The 21,124-nt window shown below is 47.4% G+C and overlaps 3 protein-coding genes across 3 annotated transcripts in view; 2 read left to right on the forward strand and 1 right to left on the reverse strand.

Annotated features, from left to right (window-relative positions):
• Positions 1-1,865, forward strand: part of ABCA2 (ATP binding cassette subfamily A member 2) — a 69,014-nt gene extending 67,149 nt beyond the window's left edge. Inside the window, 1 exon segment of the mRNA XM_051976929.1 lies at positions 173-1,865. Coding sequence (XP_051832889.1) covers positions 173-208 — 36 coding nt within the window. The 3' untranslated portion in view covers positions 209-1,865.
• A 730-nt stretch (positions 1,866-2,595) lies between these two features.
• Positions 2,596-8,524, forward strand: CLIC3 (chloride intracellular channel 3). Its single transcript, XM_051976931.1, has 6 exons — positions 2,596-2,764; positions 4,517-4,626; positions 4,789-4,911; positions 5,802-5,911; positions 6,482-6,657; positions 6,772-8,524. The coding sequence occupies exons 1-6, from the start codon at positions 2,729-2,731 to the stop codon at positions 6,928-6,930; spliced, it is 714 nt and encodes a 237-aa protein (XP_051832891.1). The 5' UTR covers positions 2,596-2,728; the 3' UTR covers positions 6,931-8,524.
• Positions 8,525-8,924: 400 nt separating this feature from the next.
• Positions 8,925-11,995, reverse strand: PAXX (PAXX non-homologous end joining factor). The gene is made up of 7 exons (XM_051976930.1): positions 11,312-11,995; positions 11,023-11,083; positions 10,424-10,473; positions 10,150-10,343; positions 9,601-9,669; positions 9,316-9,400; positions 8,925-9,182 (listed from the first exon to the last, which is right to left on the reverse strand). Exons 1-7 carry the CDS (start codon positions 11,458-11,460, stop codon positions 9,143-9,145), a joined length of 648 nt encoding a protein of 215 aa, XP_051832890.1. The 5' UTR covers positions 11,461-11,995; the 3' UTR covers positions 8,925-9,142.
• Between the last annotated feature and the right edge of the window lie 9,129 nt (positions 11,996-21,124).

Raw genomic sequence — 21,124 nt, forward strand, 5'->3', positions numbered from 1 at the left:
CTAAGAGAGATCCCAAGTCAAGGCCAAAAGCCTTTTTGAACCTAAAGATAAGAGACAGGAACAGAGAATGAGAAACAAATTGACTGGTTTGGTGACAATTAATAGAAAAACAAAGGACAAATCCCGGTCGGAAGCTCTGACCCGTCTGAACCCTCTTATCTCTCCCCAACAGGCCCAGCTTTCCTTCAATACGGACACTCTCTGCTGAAGGAACTTTGGAGGCTCTTGTTCTCCATTCCTGGATGACCAACTTTCTTTGTCCCCTTCCTGAAACCTCCTTGGAGCAGCCCTACATTCCCGGCCTGTGCGGGCTGGGGCAGAGATCCAAGGCCAGATGGTGGGGAGGGAGGCCCCGCGCTGCCTGCTGGCCCAACTCACCCAAGAGGGTTGGGAAGAGGGGTTGGTGAGGTCTTGTGCACCTTGAATTCAGTGCCTCAAACTTGGAGCTAGTTTTCGAGGGAGGGAGGTAGGGTGGGGGCCCCGGTGGGGATGGGCAGTGCCAAGAGTGGGGCGTAAGATCCCACCATAGGATCCTGTGGGAACCTTGGAGATGGGGGGAAGGCTTGGATCTGACAGCAAGGACAGTTCTTCACTCTGGGAGGCCCCAGATCTAGGGATGGGGAATCTCCTAATGATATCATAGCCCAAGTACCAGTCCGGAGCGAATATTACAAATTGTACCCACTCCACTCTTTCCCTTTCCTGGCCCGGCCGCTGCCCTCCGGGACCAGCTGCCTGGTGATCCTCAGGCTCTCCAACCAATGATTGTGCCAAAGGGACAGTCCTGCTGTGCCCCAGGGTATGGGCTCTGGCCAGCTACTCTGCTCACTTCCCTGGACTCTGATACTCCTATCCCTGATCTCAGCCTGGCCTGCTCAGCTCTGCTTCTGGCGGTCAGTGCCCCGTCTTGCCTGCGGCCAGCATCCCCACTAGCACCGAAGGGCCCCCCAAAGCCTGGATTCTGACGGCCCAGGAAATACACCTGGGGAGCCAACATGAAAGTTGTGTGGAAGAGGAGGAGGAGCTGCTCTCTCTGGTCTTAACCCTCCAGAACATGATCCTGATGGACCTGTGTAACCCAACACTTTCCAGCCTGATCGGGCATCTGGACAGGGGAGGGGGGACAGGGATCTTGTGGGGTCCTAGGCAGATAACTGCTTTCCCCCTCAATCGGACTCTTCTGCCCCCTGGATTTTAACACCTCCGCTAATGCCGCCATTGCTGCCATGCTGTCACCACCCAGAGGCTTCAACGCTGGACACCAAATGGGCCACCTGCCAGCTTGCCCAACACCGTGGCCCAAGCCATTAACTCTGGCCGGGATTGAGCTGGGATATTGGGCTTGTTTTCTTTTTAACCTATTTATTTTGCAATAGGAAGAAGCACTTATCAGGGGTGGGGAATATAGAGAGTGTACATAGATGGTAGAATGAACTTGACAGGTTGGGTACAACTGCAGGGAAAACAAAAGGAGGGGAGCCCCCCCACCTTGGTTTTCCCTCCTTCCTTCAGCTCCTATTCCCCATATGGCCTCTGTACCCAGGACACCTAAAGCCTGAGGGCGAGGGAAAGAAAGTGGAAGGATCTGAGGTCTAAAGAGCTTGCCCCTTGCCCCTGAATGACCTCTTCACCTGTCACTGAAGGGGAAGAGGTTTGGTATTGCATGGACAGTGTGGGGGTATCTTGGGCCCCGGTTCTTACCGAGAACAAGCTGCCACGGCTACTTTCCAGCTGTTTGTTCATCCCCATCCCTCCCCATCCTATTCCTAGTCCTGCCCGAGGGCAGGTGGGGGACTGGGCTTGTACATAGTTGGGGAAGCAGACCAGGAAAGATGTTTTAAATAAAAAGGGAAAATATCAAACCAGCCAAAGACTCCTCTGTGTGTGTGTATTCTAGTGTGGAATTAGTGGGAGCTGGAGACATCAGCTTCGCATTCTGGGAAGGTTAAGGACAGAGAATCCTTCCATCTGCAGGAGGGTGGATAACTGGAGATGAAGATGGAAGTCCCAAATCCAAGGGTTTATCTGACTTCCCCTCTGCCCACCCCAGTGTGGGCATGCCAGGAATGTTCCAGGCACACCCTCAGAAGGGCCCCACCTAGGTGCTGGGGAAGAGTGGATCTCGGGGAAAGGCAACCATTTGGGGGGCTGCCTGATTGGGGGTTGAGGCTGTGAGGAGCTATACCGGTCACTTCCCACTCTGGTTGGGGGGCCCTAGTTCCCCATTCCTCCATCCTCCCTCTCTCGGGCCCTAGAACTGGAATGGGGCCAAGTGATCCTATTCATCGCTCCAAAAACTTGTCACCCTGGTACCCGCCGCCCTTCACATCCCCGTCCCTCACAAAGTCAGCGACCCGGTCTGTCCCACGGAACTCCCACCTCCCAGCAGCGCCCCAGTCCGCGGGCTCCCAGTTTGGGATGGTGGAGTTGGGCTCTTTTGGCTCCCGTCTTACAGCCGCCAGCCCAGTCTCTCCGTTCCTTACGTGCTGTTTATCATCGCCCATAAGACTGGGAATCAGCCCCGATCCCACGTTACGCAATCTCGCCCCCCCTCCCCAAGCTCACAATCCCACGCCAAGTCCCACCGTGTCAGGCGTCGGGTCTCGCACGGACGGCGCACGGAGCCGCGCTACTGGGCGGGGTGGGACAGGGCGGAGCAACCCGGGAGCTTTAAAGAGCCCAAAACATAGTCCCCACCCAGGCTGCTGCATCTCTCCTGCCGGACACCATGGCCGAGAACTCCAAGATTCAGCTGTTTGTCAAGGTGCGGGGCCGGGCCGGGGACGGGGGTGTGAGGAGGGACCGGGGGATGTCCGAACGTGGGGACTCTGGTCTTTCTGTCCCCCGTCCGAAGCGGGCGGAGCCGGGGATGGGGGTGAGGGTAGCAAAAGGGGGAACGGGGTGAGGGTAGCAAAAGGGGGAGCGGTGGTAGGGGTTTAAAATTAGGGAAATGAATGCTGTGCGAAAACTAGGAAGGAGATGAGATCAGGGGCACGGAGGTTGGTGAGGGGGACAAGGGGAAAAGAAGAAGGTGGGAACGACTTTTTGCCGAGTTTCGATTCTTTCGAAGGAGTCATTGAGATTTCCTGCCTCCCTCCGTGGTCTCCCTCGCCCCTTTTCTACCCTCACACCCTCTCCCTGCCCCGAAGAAATAAGAGTGGACCCTGACAGACTGGGGAGTAATAGAAGGAGAGTCTCCAGGGAGTCCTCAGTCTGGTAGATAACGTTGGTCCCAAGGTTCTGGGGCTCCTGTCTGTCTCATAGACAGGACAGATGGCGGATTTTCCCATTCAGATCACCAGTTTTCTGACCTAGGGTTCCAATGTAGCTTGTCCAGGACATAGTCAGGGTTTGCCTAGGATTAGGGTGGTGTATGAGATAGAGGAGAAGGAGAAACTGGGAGGACTTGAAAAGCAGATAAGTTGGGGACAATGGCAAAGGCAGAATTAAAAAGAAAAAGTGGTGTCAGCCTTTTGGAGGCAGATACTGTGTTCCCATGTCCACACACTTTGTGAGAGAAAAAAATTGAGTGAACCCAGAAGTTTGTCTGCTCCCCCAGGACCTTGGCTTGGATCCCTGCCCAAATCTTACTGCCTGTAGGGCACAATTATTTTTCTGACTGGGCAAGCAGCAGGATTGATTGATACCCCATATAGGAAGGAGTTTTCCTGTTGGGTACTAAGACCAAGGCTGTGGCTTCCACCAAGGGTGGATGGGAGTATTCTAGGATGCTTGGTACAAAGAAGATGCTCTAGGGATCTGTGTTGACCCTGTCCCCAAGATAAGGGAATGATGTTACAGGCGATCTTAGAAGGCCCTGGAGTGAACTTCAGGGCTGGGCAAACTTATTGTCCTTCATACAACAGAGGGTATTGCCAAGGTGGGAATGTTGGAGCTCCCCCTCCTCAAAATCTGGGCTAAGCAGCCTGAGTTGGGGGGCTCCCGGTCTGGACTTTGTTCCACTGTGGGCACCAATGGGTGTACTCTTACCATGATGTTCCACTGGCAGTGCCCAATGCCATGAGGTGAATCATTGAAAAAACAGTTTGGTCAGGAACTGAGCTGGGCTCCACCCTGCATAGCCCGTCTGCCGGGTGACATTGAGATGATGCCCAGGGGCTTGCACTTGATGGGGAAGTAGCATGCCCACATTTCCCCTCGTGCCAGTTTTGTGGCCCCCCCAGGGTAAGACCCTTTCCCTGGCATCATGACAGCCCATGAGGGCACAGTGCCAGCTTCCAAGTAGCACAGACTGTTACTTTTGTTACTCCTTAAGAGCTCTCACCTCCCCCTTGAAAGAAGCCCCACCCAGCCCTGTTGATTTGGAGAGGCTGTCCTAATCCTCGGCCATCTATTAAAAGACTGGGTGAGGGGCACTGCCCAGGCCTGAAAACAACACCCCTGATGGCCAAGGTTAACCAGGTTTCCTGCATTCTCTCTCACCAAACTTGGTACAATTCTTGCTGTCCTTTGCTCTCCCTAAGGCTTGTGTGAATTCTTTTCTGCCTCCCACTAGGCCAGTGAAGATGGTGAGAGTGTCGGGAACTGTCCCTCCTGCCATCGTCTCTTCATGATCCTGCTACTCAAAGGTGTCCCCTTCACACTCACCACTGTGGACACCAGGAGGTAAACATTGAATGGCTGGCTGGAACCGGGGGTGAGGAAAAAAATACACCCCACCTGTTTCCCCCAGCGCAGCCTATTTCTGCCTGAGCTCCGTGTCCTGTGCCCCGGTCCCCCTCATGCTTCCTTTCCCTGTGCCAAAGATTTGGCCCTGCCCCATTACAGGTCCTTGGATGTGCTGAAGGACTTTGCCCCCGGTTCCCAGCTGCCCATTCTGCTGTATAATGGGGAAGCCAAGACAGACACCATCCAGATTGAAGAATTCCTGGAAGAGATGCTGGGCCCCCCACGTAAGAGTCCGAGTGGGGGATATGAGGGCACAGCCAGGAACAGGGTCAGTGAATAATGCAGCATCAGTCAGAGAGCTTGAGAGATGGATGAACCTAATTGATCCTGTAGTCTGACCCCCGTGTCTTAGAAAGAAGTAAACCAGGGAGCAGCATGAGGAGATTTGCCCACGTTTATAGGGATGGTTAATGAGAGACCCTGAATTTGAAATCAGGGTCTGCTTTACTTTATAGTACGCTACTTTCTACTCAGATGCCCCACTACTGGTTCCCTCTCCTTCATTCAAATCTACTCTCAGGGAGATATTTGATCATCTTTTTTTCCAAGGTGGATTCTTTACTGAGGACTGTATTAATCACCTTCTAATCACGCTTTAGGGGGGTTTGTCCTTTAATAAGAGACAAAGCCCTTAGTCAAGGAGATAGCTTGATATCCCTTGGGAGATCCTGAGGGGGAGTTAGATGGGGAGCAGGTGAGGGAGGTAGAGGGGAGGGGGAGATTTCCCATACTCCCCCATGTCTGAATGGGAAATCTGAATGAGAAAATAGGAATTGTTTGTGGGATGATTCCAAGCAGAATCAGGAGGCCAGGCACAATTTTTATCTTCTCCAGGAGTTTGTTTTCTTTAGTATTCCTCCCTGACTGAAGGGAAGAGCAGGGGAATGCAAAGCATTTATGTAGCACCTGCTAGGGGCCAGGTGCCATTCTAAGTGCTTTACAAATAACTTATGCTGCATAAAGGGAGGAGGGGAAAGTGTGTGAGGATTGATAATGGGGGATACTAATGGGGAAAGGTGGGGAGAACCCCCCTTCCCTAGGGGATAGTGCTTATGGCTCCAGGGAGGAGCCATGGGGTCTCCTATTTGTCTCCTGACTCTTCTTTCTTCCGTCAGCTTCCCTAGCCTGGTTCCTCAGTATAAGGAATCTAGCATAGCCGGTAATGATGTCTTCCACAAGTTCTCAGCTTTCATCAAAAACACTTCTCCTGCTCAGGATGAAGGTGAATCTTCAGGCTGGGTCACTTGTGTCCTGGGGCTGTGCCCAGCGGGTAAAGAAGGGTCTGGGGGAGTGTGAGGGTGAATCCAGCGCCCTCGTCCCACCACCATCGAAGCGCCTGTTGCCCCTGTCATTGCCTGAGAGCGCTGGACACAGTTCTTTCCGAGCCTTGGGGGGGAGCGAAGGAGCTTGTTACCGAGCGCGGGACTATCAGGACCCCTCCTTCGCGGCGGAAGAAGCATGGCGGGGGCGGGAAGGGGGGAGCCAGCCGTAGAGAACTTCGAGCGAGGACAGAGGTGGAGGGCACGAGGGGAGCCACGCGGAGCTGTGGGGAGGAGGGAGGAGACAAGGCGGGAAAGGCAGGCTTCTGCCAGGCTTGGGAGGGTCTCGCACGCCCGAGGGAAGGCTCGCGAAGAGCACAGCGGACGCAGGCAGGTCAGGCGTTTGGCCCCAGCGGTACCGATGGGAGTGCGGGGTGGGGGACGGGGCAGGAACGTCGCCGGAGCTCAGGTGGGGGTAGTGAAGTGGAACGGCTCCCCCACCTGCGCCCCCAAACCCCCGCTTGCTCTCCCAGCTCTGTACCGGACCTTACTTCGTGCCTTGATGAAACTCGATCAGTACCTGAGCACCCCGCTGGAGCATGAGCTGGCCCGGGACCCGAAGCCCGCCCAGTCCCGGCGTCGCTTCCTGGACGGCGACCGGCTCACCCTGGCGGACTGCAACCTCCTGCCCAAGCTGCACATCGTCAATGTGAGGGGCGGGGAGGTGTGAAGGCGGAGGGAGGCGGGGCTCGTGGGCAGGAGGGAGGGAGGGAAGTCCCCTGGGCCGACGGGGTCAGTGACGACGCTCCTCCGCCTACTCTAGACCGTGTGCACCCATTATCGGCAGTCCCCCATCCCCGCGGAGCTCCGCGGCCTGCACAGATACCTGGAAAATGCAAAGCAGCAGAGGGAGTTCAAGTACACCTGTCCCCAGAGCTCCGAGATCCTGGCTGCCTACGCCTCGGTGGCCCGAGCTCGCTGAGCTCGGCCGGCTCTTCCCGGGAATCCGTCCAACCTGGCTCTTGCTCCTCCCTACAGCAGCCTTTGGGGCGCACGGACTGGCTCCTGGGTCACCCCTCTGGGAGCACGCAACCTGCGCCCCCTCCATCATTGCACACTTTCGCCCACATCCCCCCAAGTCACCGCTTCCAGGATTTCCCTGATTGCGCTGGACCTTTCTCGTTTCTAGCAGCCGCTGCTCTCCTGGGTTTGGTTTAGACTTAATTGCTTCAAAGGAGTGTCCATAAATATATTCTCTGTCACATCCGTGCCCAGGCGTGACTCATTTTCCTGAGGGCAGGGGATGTGAACAGGCCCCGATTCTCCGGCCCTCCATCTCCGGCCTGACCCCAAATCTGGCCCCTCAATCCTCAGGCCGTGCTCCCCTCTCCCCAATGACCTCTGACCCTGCCTTCCCTCAAGCCCTCCCTGTGATACCTCAGAATGGCAGACACCAAATACCTGTCATCCCGGACTCTCGCCAGACTTAACATCCAGCTGCCAGGGTGGGGCTTCCTCGGGCTGCCTCCCAGACACACGAAGGCCCACCCTCTCCGGACTCGGAGGACTAGAACTGCTCCTCAAACCAGTTGGGCTGGGGTGAGAACAGCAGAAAAGGTCTAGATAGGCTGGGTGAGAGGGCAGGGCCGGGAGCCGCCTCCCTGAGCTGGGTGGGGAGAAGAGTAAAGTTGGGAATGTTTCTGGCCGGCCTGACCACATTTCTCCCAAGCCCACCGGTTAAACCAGCTTCTGCTTCCTAGCCACTAACCCATCCTTGCCCCCTCCCATCCTCTGCCTTAGCATTGCTGGGGTCTGGAAGTAGACCCTACCCGCTGTGTAAGAGTTAGGTTCAAATTCTGGCTGACATTTAATTGCTGTGTGTGTGTGACCGGTTCTGTCACTATTGCTGAAATCAGAGCACAGGTTCAAATTCTGTCTTGGATATTTAATAGTTTTGTGTCTCTGGTCACTTCAAAGGCTCTTTGAGCCTTGGTTTACTCATTTGTAAAATAAAAATATTACACTAATAAAACTGGGCTATTGTGATGAAAGCACATTGTAATCTTAAATCAACAGAGAAATGTGAGCCATTATTATAGATGCAAATTGTTTATCTATATATTTGTGTATCTAAAACTGGACTGTACATATATTTGTATAACTATACATATATCTTTATACATCTATATATCTCTATGAATGTGTCTGTATGGCTATCTAGTCCTATGTATCTGTATGTAGCACATCTGATTGGGTGGCTAACGTCCTTTTCTGATTTGGGGATCTGTGGGGTGACCTTTACAGACTCTTCAGCCTCAGGTTCATAGGTATTTATAGGATCCAGGCCAGGGTGAAACACCTTGGATAGGGTAGAGGAAGGGAAAGAGCATTTATTAAACCTATATTTAATGTATAGAAGAACTGCACATGTGTAACATATATTAGATTATTTGCCATTGAAGGGAGGAAGTAGGGGGAAGGGAGAAAAAAATTTGGAACACAAGGTTTTACAAGAGTGAATTTTGAAAACTATGTATATACTTTGAAAATAAAAAGCTTTAAAAAAAAATCAACAACCTCCTGTATTTAATATGTGCCAAGTACGGTATAGGCATTTTATGGATATTATCTCATTTTATACTTGTAATAGGGCAAACATAGTACCTCATCCCAGGGTGTGAGACCCTCATTAGTGATTCACTCCGGTCTTGCTAGGCCTGCCCCACCTTGCCCTCCCTTCCCCCATCCCCAAACCTGTAGGAATGGAGAGGGAGCCGCCTTCATAAAGTAGTTTGGTTTGGCTGGAGGTTAGAGCTGACATAATCTGTATCTTTTGGCCCCCACCCCCAGAGCAACCTGTACCAGTCTTTTCCCTAAATTGAGGATGGGGTAGGGTGTTGGGGAGGTGGTCTAAGAATTCCCCAGACCACTCCTTGGCCTGAGATAAGTTTAAAGAAAGTGAGTGCTACCACACTAGACAATAAATATCTGTGGATTTATTTTGCTTTGCTCAAGAAGAGCAGCTGATCTGGGAACAGCTGTCACAGACTTGATGAATCACTCGTTTCTCTGGACAGGGCCAGCTTGGCCCTTCCCCCTTCTCCTTCACGCTGGCCTCCGAGGCTCACTGGCTTCCCTGGAGCCTGAGGTCCCCGGCCCCAAGAGGCAAGAAGCTCATGCAGGAGTCTGATGTCTCAGGCGTCATCGAAGTTCACTCCACTGGCTGGCTTCTTACTGCAAGGACAGAAAGGACACAATGAGGAAGCTGGGCCTGGCGTGGGGGAGGCCCCTCAGACAAGGAGATGAAAAAGAGCACCTGAGCTCTTTTCCAGGGAGACAGGAGAGAAAGGGGCAGGGCAGGTGGTACCTCTTGAAGCCAGGATTAATGAGTGACTCTCCTGGCATCCATTTCCTGGTTGCGGGGCCCTGGGCACCTCTTCGAAAATCTGGATCTAGGGCGTGCAAAAAGTCTCCTTAAGCTTTTCCCCAATCACCACGAGGGGTCATATCCTTCAATCCCCCTCTCATCGCCAATCTACCCCACATGAGACTTTCCTGGGGTAAAATATGGACACAGGGCTGGACTTTAGCCTCTGAATCCAACCGACTCAGACGGCATACTTGACTCTTCTTCCCGTAGGCTGCTTCCTACCTGGCAAAAACACCTGCTGCCTTCCTGTCTGGGGCTTCTTTCTGGGGCTGGGCATCTCATCCTTCAAAGCTGAGGAAAAAATAAGATGGGTCAGCCAAGGAATTTTACTCGATGTTCTAGGACAGTTGAAGCTTTTGCTGCTCACTCGTTCCAGCACATCTGGACTACAGGGGATAGCCTGTGTGCTTTACAGCATCAGAAGCTGAGCTGGAAGGAGTGTCAGTGATTATCCTGTCTAACCAGAAGCGTCTGCAAGGTTCCTATCAGTGGCTATCCAGTCTCTACTTTTAGGACTCCCACTAGCTGCCAACACACCCCATTCTTTTAAACAATTCTAACTAGAGGAAATTTCCCTGTACACGAAGCTTATACCCTTACCTGGTACTTCTGACTTCTAGGGTCAACACATGGGAAAAACTCTCACACATGACAACCCTGTAAATGCGAGGGGCAGCAAGAGCCAGGGCTGGGGCAAACACCCGGGCCAAAGATGTGCCCAGGTCCGGGCCATTTCCTCAGAGAGGACCCCAGGCCAAGCGCCGGCCGTACCTGCCAGCTGCCTCTCCAGCCTGCACGCTTGCTCTGCCAGCCCCAGCATCAACGCCTGGAGCCAGGGAGCTGCTTCAGAGCGGGGCACCTTAGCAAGCTCAAAAGTCAGGGCTTTCTCTTCCCTGGAGAGAGTCAGGGAAGCGCTGCCGTCATCCTTCAGGGTCAAAGACACTGTGTGCTGGTCACGGGCAACCCTGCGGATCAGGAGAGGGACCGGCTCAGCTTGGTGTGGGGGCAACCAGGACCCCAGCTTTGTCTGCCCAAGGAAGCTCACCTGAACCAAGCTGAATAGTCCTCAGCCCCGTCCAGATCATGCTGGGCTTTCTGCGGAATAAGATAAAGCCCGGTCAACCATGTCTGGGGACCCTAGGGACCGCTGCCTGAACTTTTCAAAAGGATGAGGATGGGGGCGTACAGAATGGAGAGGCAGAGATAGGAACCCGTACAGTGTGGCACTGGGGGAGGGGCAGGATGGAGAGGTGGAGGTCAGACGCCCAGTCTGGTGTGGCACTGGGGGAGGGGCAGGATGGAGAGGTGGAGGTCAGACGCCCAGTCTGGTGTGGCAGGGGGGCGCAGGATGGAGAGGTGGAGGTCAGACGCCCAGTCTGGTGTGGCACTGGGGGAGGGGCAGGATGGAGAGGTGGAGGTCAGACGCCCAGTCTGGTGTGGCACTGGGGGAGGGGCAGGATGGAGAGGTGGAGGTCAGACGCCCAGTCTGGTGTGGCACTGGGGGAGGGGGGTGCAGGATGATGACACGGGAATCGTGCACCCCGTTTGGGCCGGCATCGGGGTGGGGGTCCGCAGTGTGAAAACGGAGTGAAAGAGACCTAGCAGATTCCGACGGGATCCCGCAGGGAAGAGGAGGGCACCCACGTGTTTCTCCAGGCTCTCCGGGGTGAAGCCGGTGTTCCAGAGCTCCAGGGCATCAGTCACACTGGGGGACAGGAAGGAGGGTCAGGGTGCGTTCAGATGAGGGTCCCTACGTTCTCCATACTCTGCCCAATCCCAGTTCCGCTCCCCACGGCACGCAGGCCGGCAGCAGGCGGGAGGAGCGGGGATCCCCACCGCGCCGGCGCGGATTGCGAGAGGCGGGGCGCCGGGAGGGCCGTGGGCCCGCGGGCCAAGCTCGGGCCGGCCTAGCGCCCGCCCCCCAAACACTCACTAGAGGTTGAAAGTGGAAGTCTCGCCGAGGTCTGCGTCCGGGCCCTGCGCATCGGGGCCCTCGCAGTAGCACAGGTAGCGGGGCGGCTCCTGCCCCGAGGCCGGAGCCGGCACGACGCACAGAGAGCCGGGCGCTAAGGGCCTCTGCATTGCCGGAGCCGGGAGTGGGGCGCCGGGTGTCCGGAGGGCCAGCCCCGGAACGGGCGGAGCTCCGGGGCCTGCTTGCCCGCGCTAGGCCTCTAAGCGTTTGTCATGTGCGGAAAGAAATCGGACTCATGGGGGAAGAAATAGATCTCCCTTAGTCAACTGACAGAAAAAAATGAAATAAATAAATAAAAATAGGATAGCAAACCTGCCACCACGGGGGACGTACCGCCGGGAGACGCAGCAAAAGCTTCCGAGACTTTAAGGGGAAATGGGGGAGGGGGCCGGGTCTTGAGATTCCCGCTGCCCTCGGCAACCGGAGCAGGGAAAGCACTTGGTCCTGGCTGTTCTTCCCTACCTGCCATGACTCCCAAGAAAAGGGACAAAGACTTTAGAAGCTGAGATCGGCTCAAGTTAGGTTCCCCAAAATCCGGGCGATTTAAGGTGTGGCTCAGCTCAATCTAATCGAGAGTGTTTTAAGAATGGGAATGCAGGGACGTTACTGAAATTCTGATCTCATTACGGCGAATTAGGAAGGGTGGTAGGTAATAGTACACATGATACTAACAACTTTTCGGTCGCCTTACACCCTCCAGTAAATGTTATTTGTAATTTGTTTTTTGTTTTTTAAAGAAAATGTTATTGACAATTTGTTTGGCTTCACCTATGTTTCTAGGTGTTTTCTTCGCCTTCCTCACCAAAAAAAAAATAAATAAATAAAAAAGAAAGAAAAAAGGCAAAAGTAATATATATGTCATATTATCCATAGTCTTCTACCACTTATAGCTGATCATTTATTTCTTTTATTACTGAAAATTCTAGATCTCTTCCTTTCATTTTCCCCTTCCCACTCATTGAGGAAACATAAGAAACAAAACTGTTAGAAATATGTATGTCAAGAAAAATGAATCAGCCACAATGTATCTTTTTTAAAAACCTAGGATAAAACTAGTTTCATGGTGAAAAATATAACAAAACCCTGATTTCAAGCATGAGAACGTTATGACCTGCCTTTTTTTCTTCAAAATCCTTGCCCTAAAGTTGTGAAGGAGGCAGAAGAGTCTTTGTTTCCTATCTTCATTTTCTTGGCCACAGTCTTCTTCCCTAGATGAGATTCTATATTCCACTCTCACAGAGCCTCATGTTCAAGTTGGGAAAGCATTTGCGACTTCAAAGTGCTATGCACTGGACCAAGTGCTGAGGGAAGCATCTTCTGACCTTGTTCAGTTGTGTCCATCTTTCTTGATCCCATCTGGGATTCTCTTAGCAGAGATACCTGAGTGGTTTGCCATTTCCTGCTCCAGTTCATTTTACAGACAAGGAAACTGAGGCAAACAGGGTGAAGTGATTTGCCTAGGGTCACCTAGGTAGCATGTATCTGAGGTCACAGTTAAATTCAGCACCATTTTACCACCTACCTGCTGGGACTTTAGCTACCATCTATTCTAATTTCCTCTTTTTACAGATGAAAAAAACTGAAACTCAAACATTAAGTGATTTGCCCCAAGGTTGCAAAGAAGTTTCAGATCTGAAGTTTGAACCCAGGTGCTCTGACTCCAAAGTCAGTATTTTCTTCCCTATACTACACCCCTTTCTCGTGTATCTTCCACATGGGAGTTTTCTGCTTTCAGATAGCACCATCCCACATGATTGAACTGATTATGCTTCTTCTGTGTCCCCTTATGGTACCAAAAATTAGCCTGTTTAGGAGGTAGAGTAGGAGGCAGTCCAGCATTGCTCAGAGACCCACCCTTTTGCTTGCTCAGAAGTTTCAGCTCTCAAGCTCTCTGCACTCCACTGAGTCAATCCACAAACATTTATTGAATCCATACAGTGCCAGGCACCATGATAAGCAGATCATGGGCAAAGAACAGGAGTGTCCAGGTGTTTCTAACTTATTTCCCAGCTTTCACTAGACTAAACTACTAGATTGCTGGGGAACTGGGGACAGTTCTGGATTGGGACTCCAGGTGTGTAAATGCAGTGAAGACAGCAAGACCAGAAACACCTTGATTTTCTCAGTAGTATTATCTGTCTCCCTACTAGACCTACCAAGACCTAATTTTCCTCAGGCTGAAATTTCAGCCATAGTCACCGAGAGGTAAGTAGCCCCATCTCAGATCGCTGCAGCACAGTAAGGAGGCTGTTAGCCTGAAATATAGCCTCAAAGGAAACTGAGATGACCTTAGTTGAATGATACCAAGCAAACAGATCAGAACTAGGGGAATAATTTATACAGTGACAACGTTATAAGAAAAAAGCAGCTTTAAAAGACCTTAGAGCTCTGCTCAGCACAACACTAAAGAGGAAGTGCAGAGGTTCTCCTAGATATCTCCTAATACAGTAGAGGTAGATAAACATGGATCATGTCCTGCTGAGCCAGTCACAAAGCTTCAGGGACAAGGAGAATGAAAAGCCAAGTTCTGTGGTCTGATCACTGAAGGATGGGCTGAGTGGTTCCTCAAGGAAATGAAAGATCCTGTGGAGCCCAGTTTTTCTGGGGACCCAGGACCCCAGTGGAACACCTGGCAGTCTGGCTCCAGCTGGATTAATTCCCCTTTTGAGCCTTCTTGGAAGAGGAATAAGTCTGATGCTACTACTGCCCTCGGTCCAGATGCGGCAGCTGAAGACGATTATCCCCTCACCCAGGGCTATGAAGTTTCTTTAAAGGCCCACAAAACAAAGTTTTTGTTTTTACTATAGTCCGGCCCTCCAACAGTCTGAGGGACAAGAACTGGCCTATTTAAAAAATTTGAGGACCCCTGGGTAGGGAATATCCCTCCAAGGTCAGGGCACAAGAAAACTTTACAGAGTGCTCTGTTGTGGGATAAAATTTTGAAGGAATCTCATTCTGGGAGTCAAGAGAAATGTCTTTTATTCTTTTGTCTAGAGCAGAGAGGTTCATGCTCTTTATTGATACCATCCTTTCAAATGAACATCACTGCTGGCTGCAGTTCCTCCAAGATGACTTCCTGAAGGATGTCAACACCATGTTCTTGTTCTTTTGGATCTTATCCTTCACGGGAGATACAAAGTATTAAAACATAGGATCAGGCTGTATGAAAAAATGATTGGGGGATGAAGCTGGATAAGCTAGGGAGTGTAGCACCAGCTCAGATTTCTATTTATAGTCTATTAGGCCTACCAGGGCCTGGAGAAGAGAGAACATGCAGGCAGTCTTTATTGTTTTAAGAGTGTCAAGTAGAAGAGAGACTAGCTTTGCTTGGTCCCACAAGGTAGAACTGGATAGTGATTGAAAACAGCAATAATTTGCTCATTCGATTAAATAAAAATATGGGGGCCTGGGGCAGGGAAGAACATATACAGTACAAAAATATTTATAGCAGTTTTTATGTAGTGACAAAGTGCTGAAAGCTAAGGGGGTTCAGCCATTCGCAAATTACAAATATCTGAATATACAATGAATATTATTGTGCCATAAGAAATGATGAAAGAGGCAGTTTCAGAGAAACCTGGGAAGTTTTTGTGAATTGATGCAGAGGGAAGCAAGCAGAACCAAGAAAACAGTTAATGCAATAACAACAACATTGTAATAGTGAACAGTTTTGAAAAAATTAAGAATTCTGACAAATATAATGATCATCCAAAGAACCTATAATGAAGTATTACACATCAGCTGACAGAGAAGTGAGGAGACACACACATTTGGACTTGGCTAATGTGAGAATTGAAATAGGTCAGTGGTACAATGGATTGAGTCCTGAGCTTGGAATCAAGAAGACTCAACTTACTGAGTTCAAAACTGGCCTAAGACACTTCCTAGCTGTATTAATCCTGCTAGTCTCAGTTTCCTCATCTATAAAATGAGCAGAAAAAAAGAAATGGCAAACCACTTCACTATCTTTGCCAAGAAAACCCCAAATGGGGGGTCACATAGTCAGACATGATTGAAATGACTGAACAACCAAAAAATGCAAGGAATAGGTCCATATAAAGTGCCATGAGAAAGTTGAAGGTGAGATCACATTTAATTGGAATGCTCAGAGAGGACTTTATGGAGAGAATGGTATAACTTTATTATATGAATTAAACTTCTGAGATGGGATGGGGTTAGGTAGTCTATACTAGGTATGGGAGAGATGTCATTGATAAGAAGAATCAGGATGGAGATAAGAAACCGGTAGTCCATTTAGCTGGAATGGAGAGGTTGGGAGAGAACAGAATGAAATGATTGGGAATATACATTGAAGGTGGACTATGGAGAGCCTTGAATGCCTAGCTAAAGAATTTGTATATTATTCATTTCTCACTGGGGAGCTACTCAAAATTTTTGGCAGTATTGTTACATGATCAAAGTGGGATATTGTGAAGATAAAGTGAGTGATGATGTGTACAATGGATTTGAAGAGGAAGAGAGAAAAAAAAAAAAGAGTGTGATTTGCAAGAGCAATCCCCAAGATGTGAAATAGTTTTAATAGATAGATAATAGATAATAGGTAGAAATTTCTTAGGTTATTTGGTAGAGAGTTAAAACAATATTAATAAATGAATAGTCTACAGGAGACAGGAAGGCTAGTCAGCTGGCTATTTTAGTAGCCCAAAGGAAAGATGATAAAAATCTGACCTCAGGTACTAACAGTGGAAGGGGAAAGGAAGGACAAATTTGAGAGATCACAGAATTCTGCTCCCATTATGAAATTTTTGTGCTTTTGCACCAACCCTCCTGCATGTTTGGAGTACTTTTCCTCCCACAACTTTGTAATCTCTAGCTTCCTTTAAGTCATTTGCTACAGGCAGCTTTTCCTGGGTTCATTTCTAAGGTTACCTTCCATCTAATCTGTTGATATCTTGAATAGAGTTTAATACGTACATTTTGTGACTAAAGTCATATTTCAATGGGAATCTTATATAAGTAAATGTTGAAAACTAAAAAATTTAAAAGAAAAAAAAAGAAAAATATGGACATGCTCTTTCCCAATTGATCAGTAAACATTTATGTTTACTATTGTTTTTTATTATTATGTGCTAGCCACACTGGTGGGAAGTAGATTAACTACTCAGCCTCAGTTTCCTCATCTGTGAAGAATATTAAAAATAACACCTACTTCACCAAAAGATGGTGAAATCCTGTGAAATAATGTAAGTAGAGCTCTTTGTAAAGTTTTAAATGATATATGAATGCTTCCTATTATTATACAAAGTGGGGTGGGGAAGGTCCCCACTTTCTAGGGCATTCTCATTGGAATGTAAGCTCCTAGAAAGCAGGGATCTTTTCTTCCCTTTGTGTAATAATAGATAGCATTCATATATCACTTTAAGCTTTGCAAAGAGCCTCTACTTATGTTATTTCCTTTGATTCACCTGGCTAACTGCAGATGTGGCAAATATTCATTTGAATGTATGCTCCTTGAGGGTAAGAGTCAGTTTTTATTTTTGTCTTTAGTTCCTAAGCACTTAACAAATGCTTATCAGTATAAATCTGCACTCCCACCTCCATCTTTTTTCACACATTTTAAAAGCATTTTAAAGCCAATTCTTTATTTTTCAAGCATTTTTACAAATTTTCCCCTCTCACTGCCTCCACCAAATGAATGATTTTTAAAAAATGTTTTGAACAAGTCACATTCTAACAACCCTTTTTCTAAAATAATATTTATTTTATTCCCAATTACACATGAAGACAATTTTAACATTCTTTTTTAAAATTTTGAGTTTCTATTCTCTTTCCTCTACCCTGAATGAATAAGCAGTTTGATATAAGTTGTACATGTGCGATCATGCAGAACATGTTCCCACATTTCAGTCATGTTATGAAAGAAAAATAAAGTAAAAAATAGTATACTTCAATCTGTATTCAGCCTCCATCAGATCTTTCTCTAAGGGCAGCTAAGTGGCACAGTGGATAGAGCAGCAGCCCTGAAGTCAGGAGGACCTGAATTCAAATCTAATCTCACATTTAACACTTCCTGTTACAGGGTCCTGTGTGTGACCCTGAGTAAGTCACTTAACACCAATTGCCTCAGTCAAAAAAAAATCTTTCTCTGGATGTGGGTAGTAGTTTTTTGTTTGTTTGTTTGTTTGTTTTTTCATCTTGAGTTCTTTGAAGTTGTTTTAGATCATTATATTACTGAGAATAGCTGTCATTCATAGTTGCTCAGCATATAATATTGCTGTTCTGATTCTGCTCACTTCACTTTGCATCAGTTTATCAAACTGTTCAGATTTTTCATAGGCTTTTCTTGTTATTTCTTATGGCACAACAGTAATCCATTACAATCATGTGTCACAACTTGTTCAGTCATTCCCCAATTGATGGATATCTCCTCACTTTCCAATTCTTTGCCAGCACAGAAAACAATTTAGCAAACTAGTAGCCACAGTTGGCCATGTCCAAAAATATGTCTTTCTCTGCATTTTAAACCCATCATCTCCTTGCCAGGAATTTACTGGAGTGTTTAGTCTTCAAGTTGAAATTTTTTTTTTAGCATTATTTTCCTTTATAATGTTACTGTTATTGCAGAAATTATTCTCCCAATTCTGATTACTTTTCTCTGCACCAATTCATTGAGGCCATCTCAGTTTCCATTGAAACTGTCCATCTCATCATTTCTTATGGAACAATAATATTCCATTTCATTTATATACCATAATTTGCTTGACCTGTATAAGGTGGATACTGTATAATTTTCCAATTTTTTGTCTACTATGAAAAAGCCTCCTACAAATATTTTTGTACATATAGTTCATTTCCTTTTTCCTTTGATCTCTTTTAGGAACATGTTAACTAGATGGATTTAGTTACTTCTAGAGCACAATTTAGTAACTTTTGAAGATAGTTCTAAATTGCTTTTCAGAATGAATAGACTAATTCACAGCTCTTTTAACAATGGCTAAATTTGCTTGTTTTCACATAGCACTCCCAACAATTATCATTTTTTTCTTCTGTCATTTTTGCCAATTTGATAGAAGCATTAAAATTGTTTTAATTTGCGTTTTCCTAATCATTATGTTCAGTATGATTATAATATTTGTAAAGTGCTTTTTTTTTTTTTTAGCACAATGTCTTATAGGATATATAGTAAGTTTATTAGTAAAGGTTTTCTCTTTCCCATTCCTTTTCTCTGAGAGTTATTTGAAACATCATTTCATATGTTTTTCTTCTTTGAAAATTGCCTGTTCATATCCTTTGGGCATTTAGCTATTTGGGAATGGTTCTTCATCTTATAAATTTGAATCAGTTTAGTTTCTTATATATCTTAGATTTAAGACCTTTATTAGAGAAATTTACAGCAAAGATGTTTTCCCCAGATATCTTTCCCTTCTCATTTTAACTGCATTAAATTTGTGCAAAAGCTTTCTGATTTTTATGTTTATAATTGTTCATCTTGTCTTCTGTGATTCTTTATTGCTTGTTTAGTCATAGGCTATTTTCCTAGCCATAGAACTAAAAGGTAATTTCTTCCTTTTCCCTCTACTTTATTTAAGTCTATCTTTTATGCCTAAATTAGGTATCCATTTAGAGTTTATCTTGGTATATGGTGTGAAATTTTAATCTATTAAAAAATTTTTTTCCCCAAATTGCTTTTCAGTTTTCCCAGCAATTTTTTGTCTAATAGTGACTTCATATTCTAGTAACTGAGGTCTTTAGGAATATGAAGCACCGTATTTGCTTTAGGACATAATCTATTCAACTAAATAACCTTTTTATTTTTTAATCAAAACCAAATTGTTTTGATGATTACTTTTCTGCATTAGAATTTGAGATGTTATAGGTAATATAGGCAATATTTTTGCTTTTTTCATTATTTCCCTTGAGATTTTTTTTTTTACTTTGAGTTCTTCCATATGAATTTCATTATACCACCATTTCTTTTTTACCTGTCATTAACATCTCCCCATCTCTTACACCCCCTTCACTCTACCCCTCAATACCAACATTCATTGAACCTACTCTTCAATTTAACTGAGGTCTCTAGTCATTCAGAGCCTTTTCCCTCCCCAGGACTGTTAAGCCTTCATGATAATAATAATGCTAGCCCACCTGGGCTCCATAGTTAGTCACTTTCTCTTCAGTGATCACCTACCATCCTAGATTTCTCACTTTGCTGCTCTAGTCATCCCTGCTCTCATGGGATTTTTACCAGACTTGATGAACTGGCTCAAAGACCTCAGAGCTACTGTATTGGATAGAATGCTGAACTTGGAATTGGAAAGGCCTGGATTCAAATTCTGCCTTAGATGCTATGACCATGGTAACCTCTGAAGTCATTTCTAGTTCTAAATCCTACACTTCCATTTCCTCACTTTTCTCCTCCTTAACTCTTGACAATACAGTGGTTTCCTCATTACCCTTTTGATCCATGTCTCTCCAAGATCTTCAAAGAGCAGATCCTGGAACCAGACCCCACCTTCCTACAGTGAACACAACCAGTTCCCTTCATCCCCTGCTGGGAGAGAGACAAGCCAAGAATTTATCTCCAGACTGTTCAGCTTCACAAAAGGGAGCTAGGGTATGAGTTAGGGAAACATTGAAAGGCAGAGTTTAAAAGACAATGACCCACGGGAAGCCTGGAATCTATTTAAACAGCTCTAGTTGAAAGCCTCGACTAAATGTGTAAATGTGTGCCCAGGAGCAAAAATTCCAGGTGTGTGGAAAAAAACCCAGTCTGGCTAACAAGCAGTGACCCAGAAGCTGCTGCCTGAAAGGAACATCACTCTTAAACAGGTCTAAGGCAGAACTGGAAGGCACAGGTGTTGGCAGATCAGCTGCAAAGTCATGTAGATAAGCAGGCCGAATAAAATATGAGGAACAGTTTGAAAGGCCCCAAGCAGAAATAGCAAGAAGACAATGAAATGGCCAATGGTCCCAGAGATGACAAGGGAGTACAGTGGACAGAACAATTGACGTGGAGTGAGATCTGAGCTCAATTCTTGCCTCAGTTACTCACTAGCTGTGTGAACCCGTACAAGTCACTTACTCTCTGCCTCAGTTCTCAGTTACTATAATCATAGTAGTTACTTACCCCTAGAGTTGTGAGAAGCAATGAAATAATATTGTAAAGCCCTTTGTAACTGCATAAATGCTGTTATTAATGAGGAGACATAAAACAATGAACTAATTTATTTTCTGTCTTTTCTATTGATAGTGATGTGATTCTGAATCAAACTTTACTCATTGCTCAGAATATTTAGAAAACTCTACAAGAGAAGGATAGATTTCATCACTAGGATGGGATAGCATTTGACTCAATGTCCTAAAGGAATTCACTTGTGAAACTGGGAAAGCGTTTTGCCAAAAACCAGCCATGAAACCAGAGCTGAACCCCTAATGTTTCTGCGCCTGGTTTGGGGGATACAGGACGACAGGCAGCCACGCCTGATCCCGGGGGCTGCCATGGTAGAGGTAAGGAGGCAAGTGGTCCCCCATAATTCCTAGCACCTAGCCTCCTCTGGGCTTCTATGTTCTTTGCCTAGCAGGGAAAACAGCCAGTCTGGTGTGGTAGGCCAGTCGTGTTAATCCACTTCAGCAGCAGCCCTCATGGAGATGTGACATGACAACTGCCCACCTCAGAGCTAAAGCTACTGTAGACTCAGAAAAAAAGTTCTTGTTTTCTGTACCCTAAGGATCACGGGGTTTTAAAGTCTGACTTGCAAGTAAAACTTCCTCTCTGTTTGTATGACTTCTTCTAATTAGATCTGGGTTCCTTCA

This window comes from Antechinus flavipes, chromosome 2 (assembly GCF_016432865.1).
Source record: "Antechinus flavipes isolate AdamAnt ecotype Samford, QLD, Australia chromosome 2, AdamAnt_v2, whole genome shotgun sequence".
In the NCBI taxonomy this organism is placed as follows: domain Eukaryota; kingdom Metazoa; phylum Chordata; class Mammalia; order Dasyuromorphia; family Dasyuridae; genus Antechinus; species Antechinus flavipes.

Coding starts and splice junctions, on each gene's coding strand:
- CLIC3 (XM_051976931.1), top strand. CDS start 2,729: ATGGCCGAGAACTCCAAGATTCAGCTGTTTGTCAAG. Junction 2,765..4,516: donor AGATTCAGCTGTTTGTCAAG/GTGCGGGGCCGG, acceptor GCCTCCCACTAG/GCCAGTGAAGATGGTGAGAG. Junction 6,658..6,771: donor CCAAGCTGCACATCGTCAAT/GTGAGGGGCGGG, acceptor CGCCTACTCTAG/ACCGTGTGCACCCATTATCG.
- PAXX (XM_051976930.1), bottom strand. CDS start 11,460: ATGCAGAGGCCCTTAGCGCCCGGCTCTCTGTGCGTCGTGCCGGCTCCG. Junction 11,084..11,311: donor ACTTCCACTTTCAACCTCTA/GTGAGTGTTTGG, acceptor CCTGTCCCCCAG/TGTGACTGATGCCCTGGAGC. Junction 9,670..10,149: donor GCTGGAGAGGCAGCTGGCAG/GTACGGCCGGCG, acceptor TTTTTTCCTCAG/CTTTGAAGGATGAGATGCCC.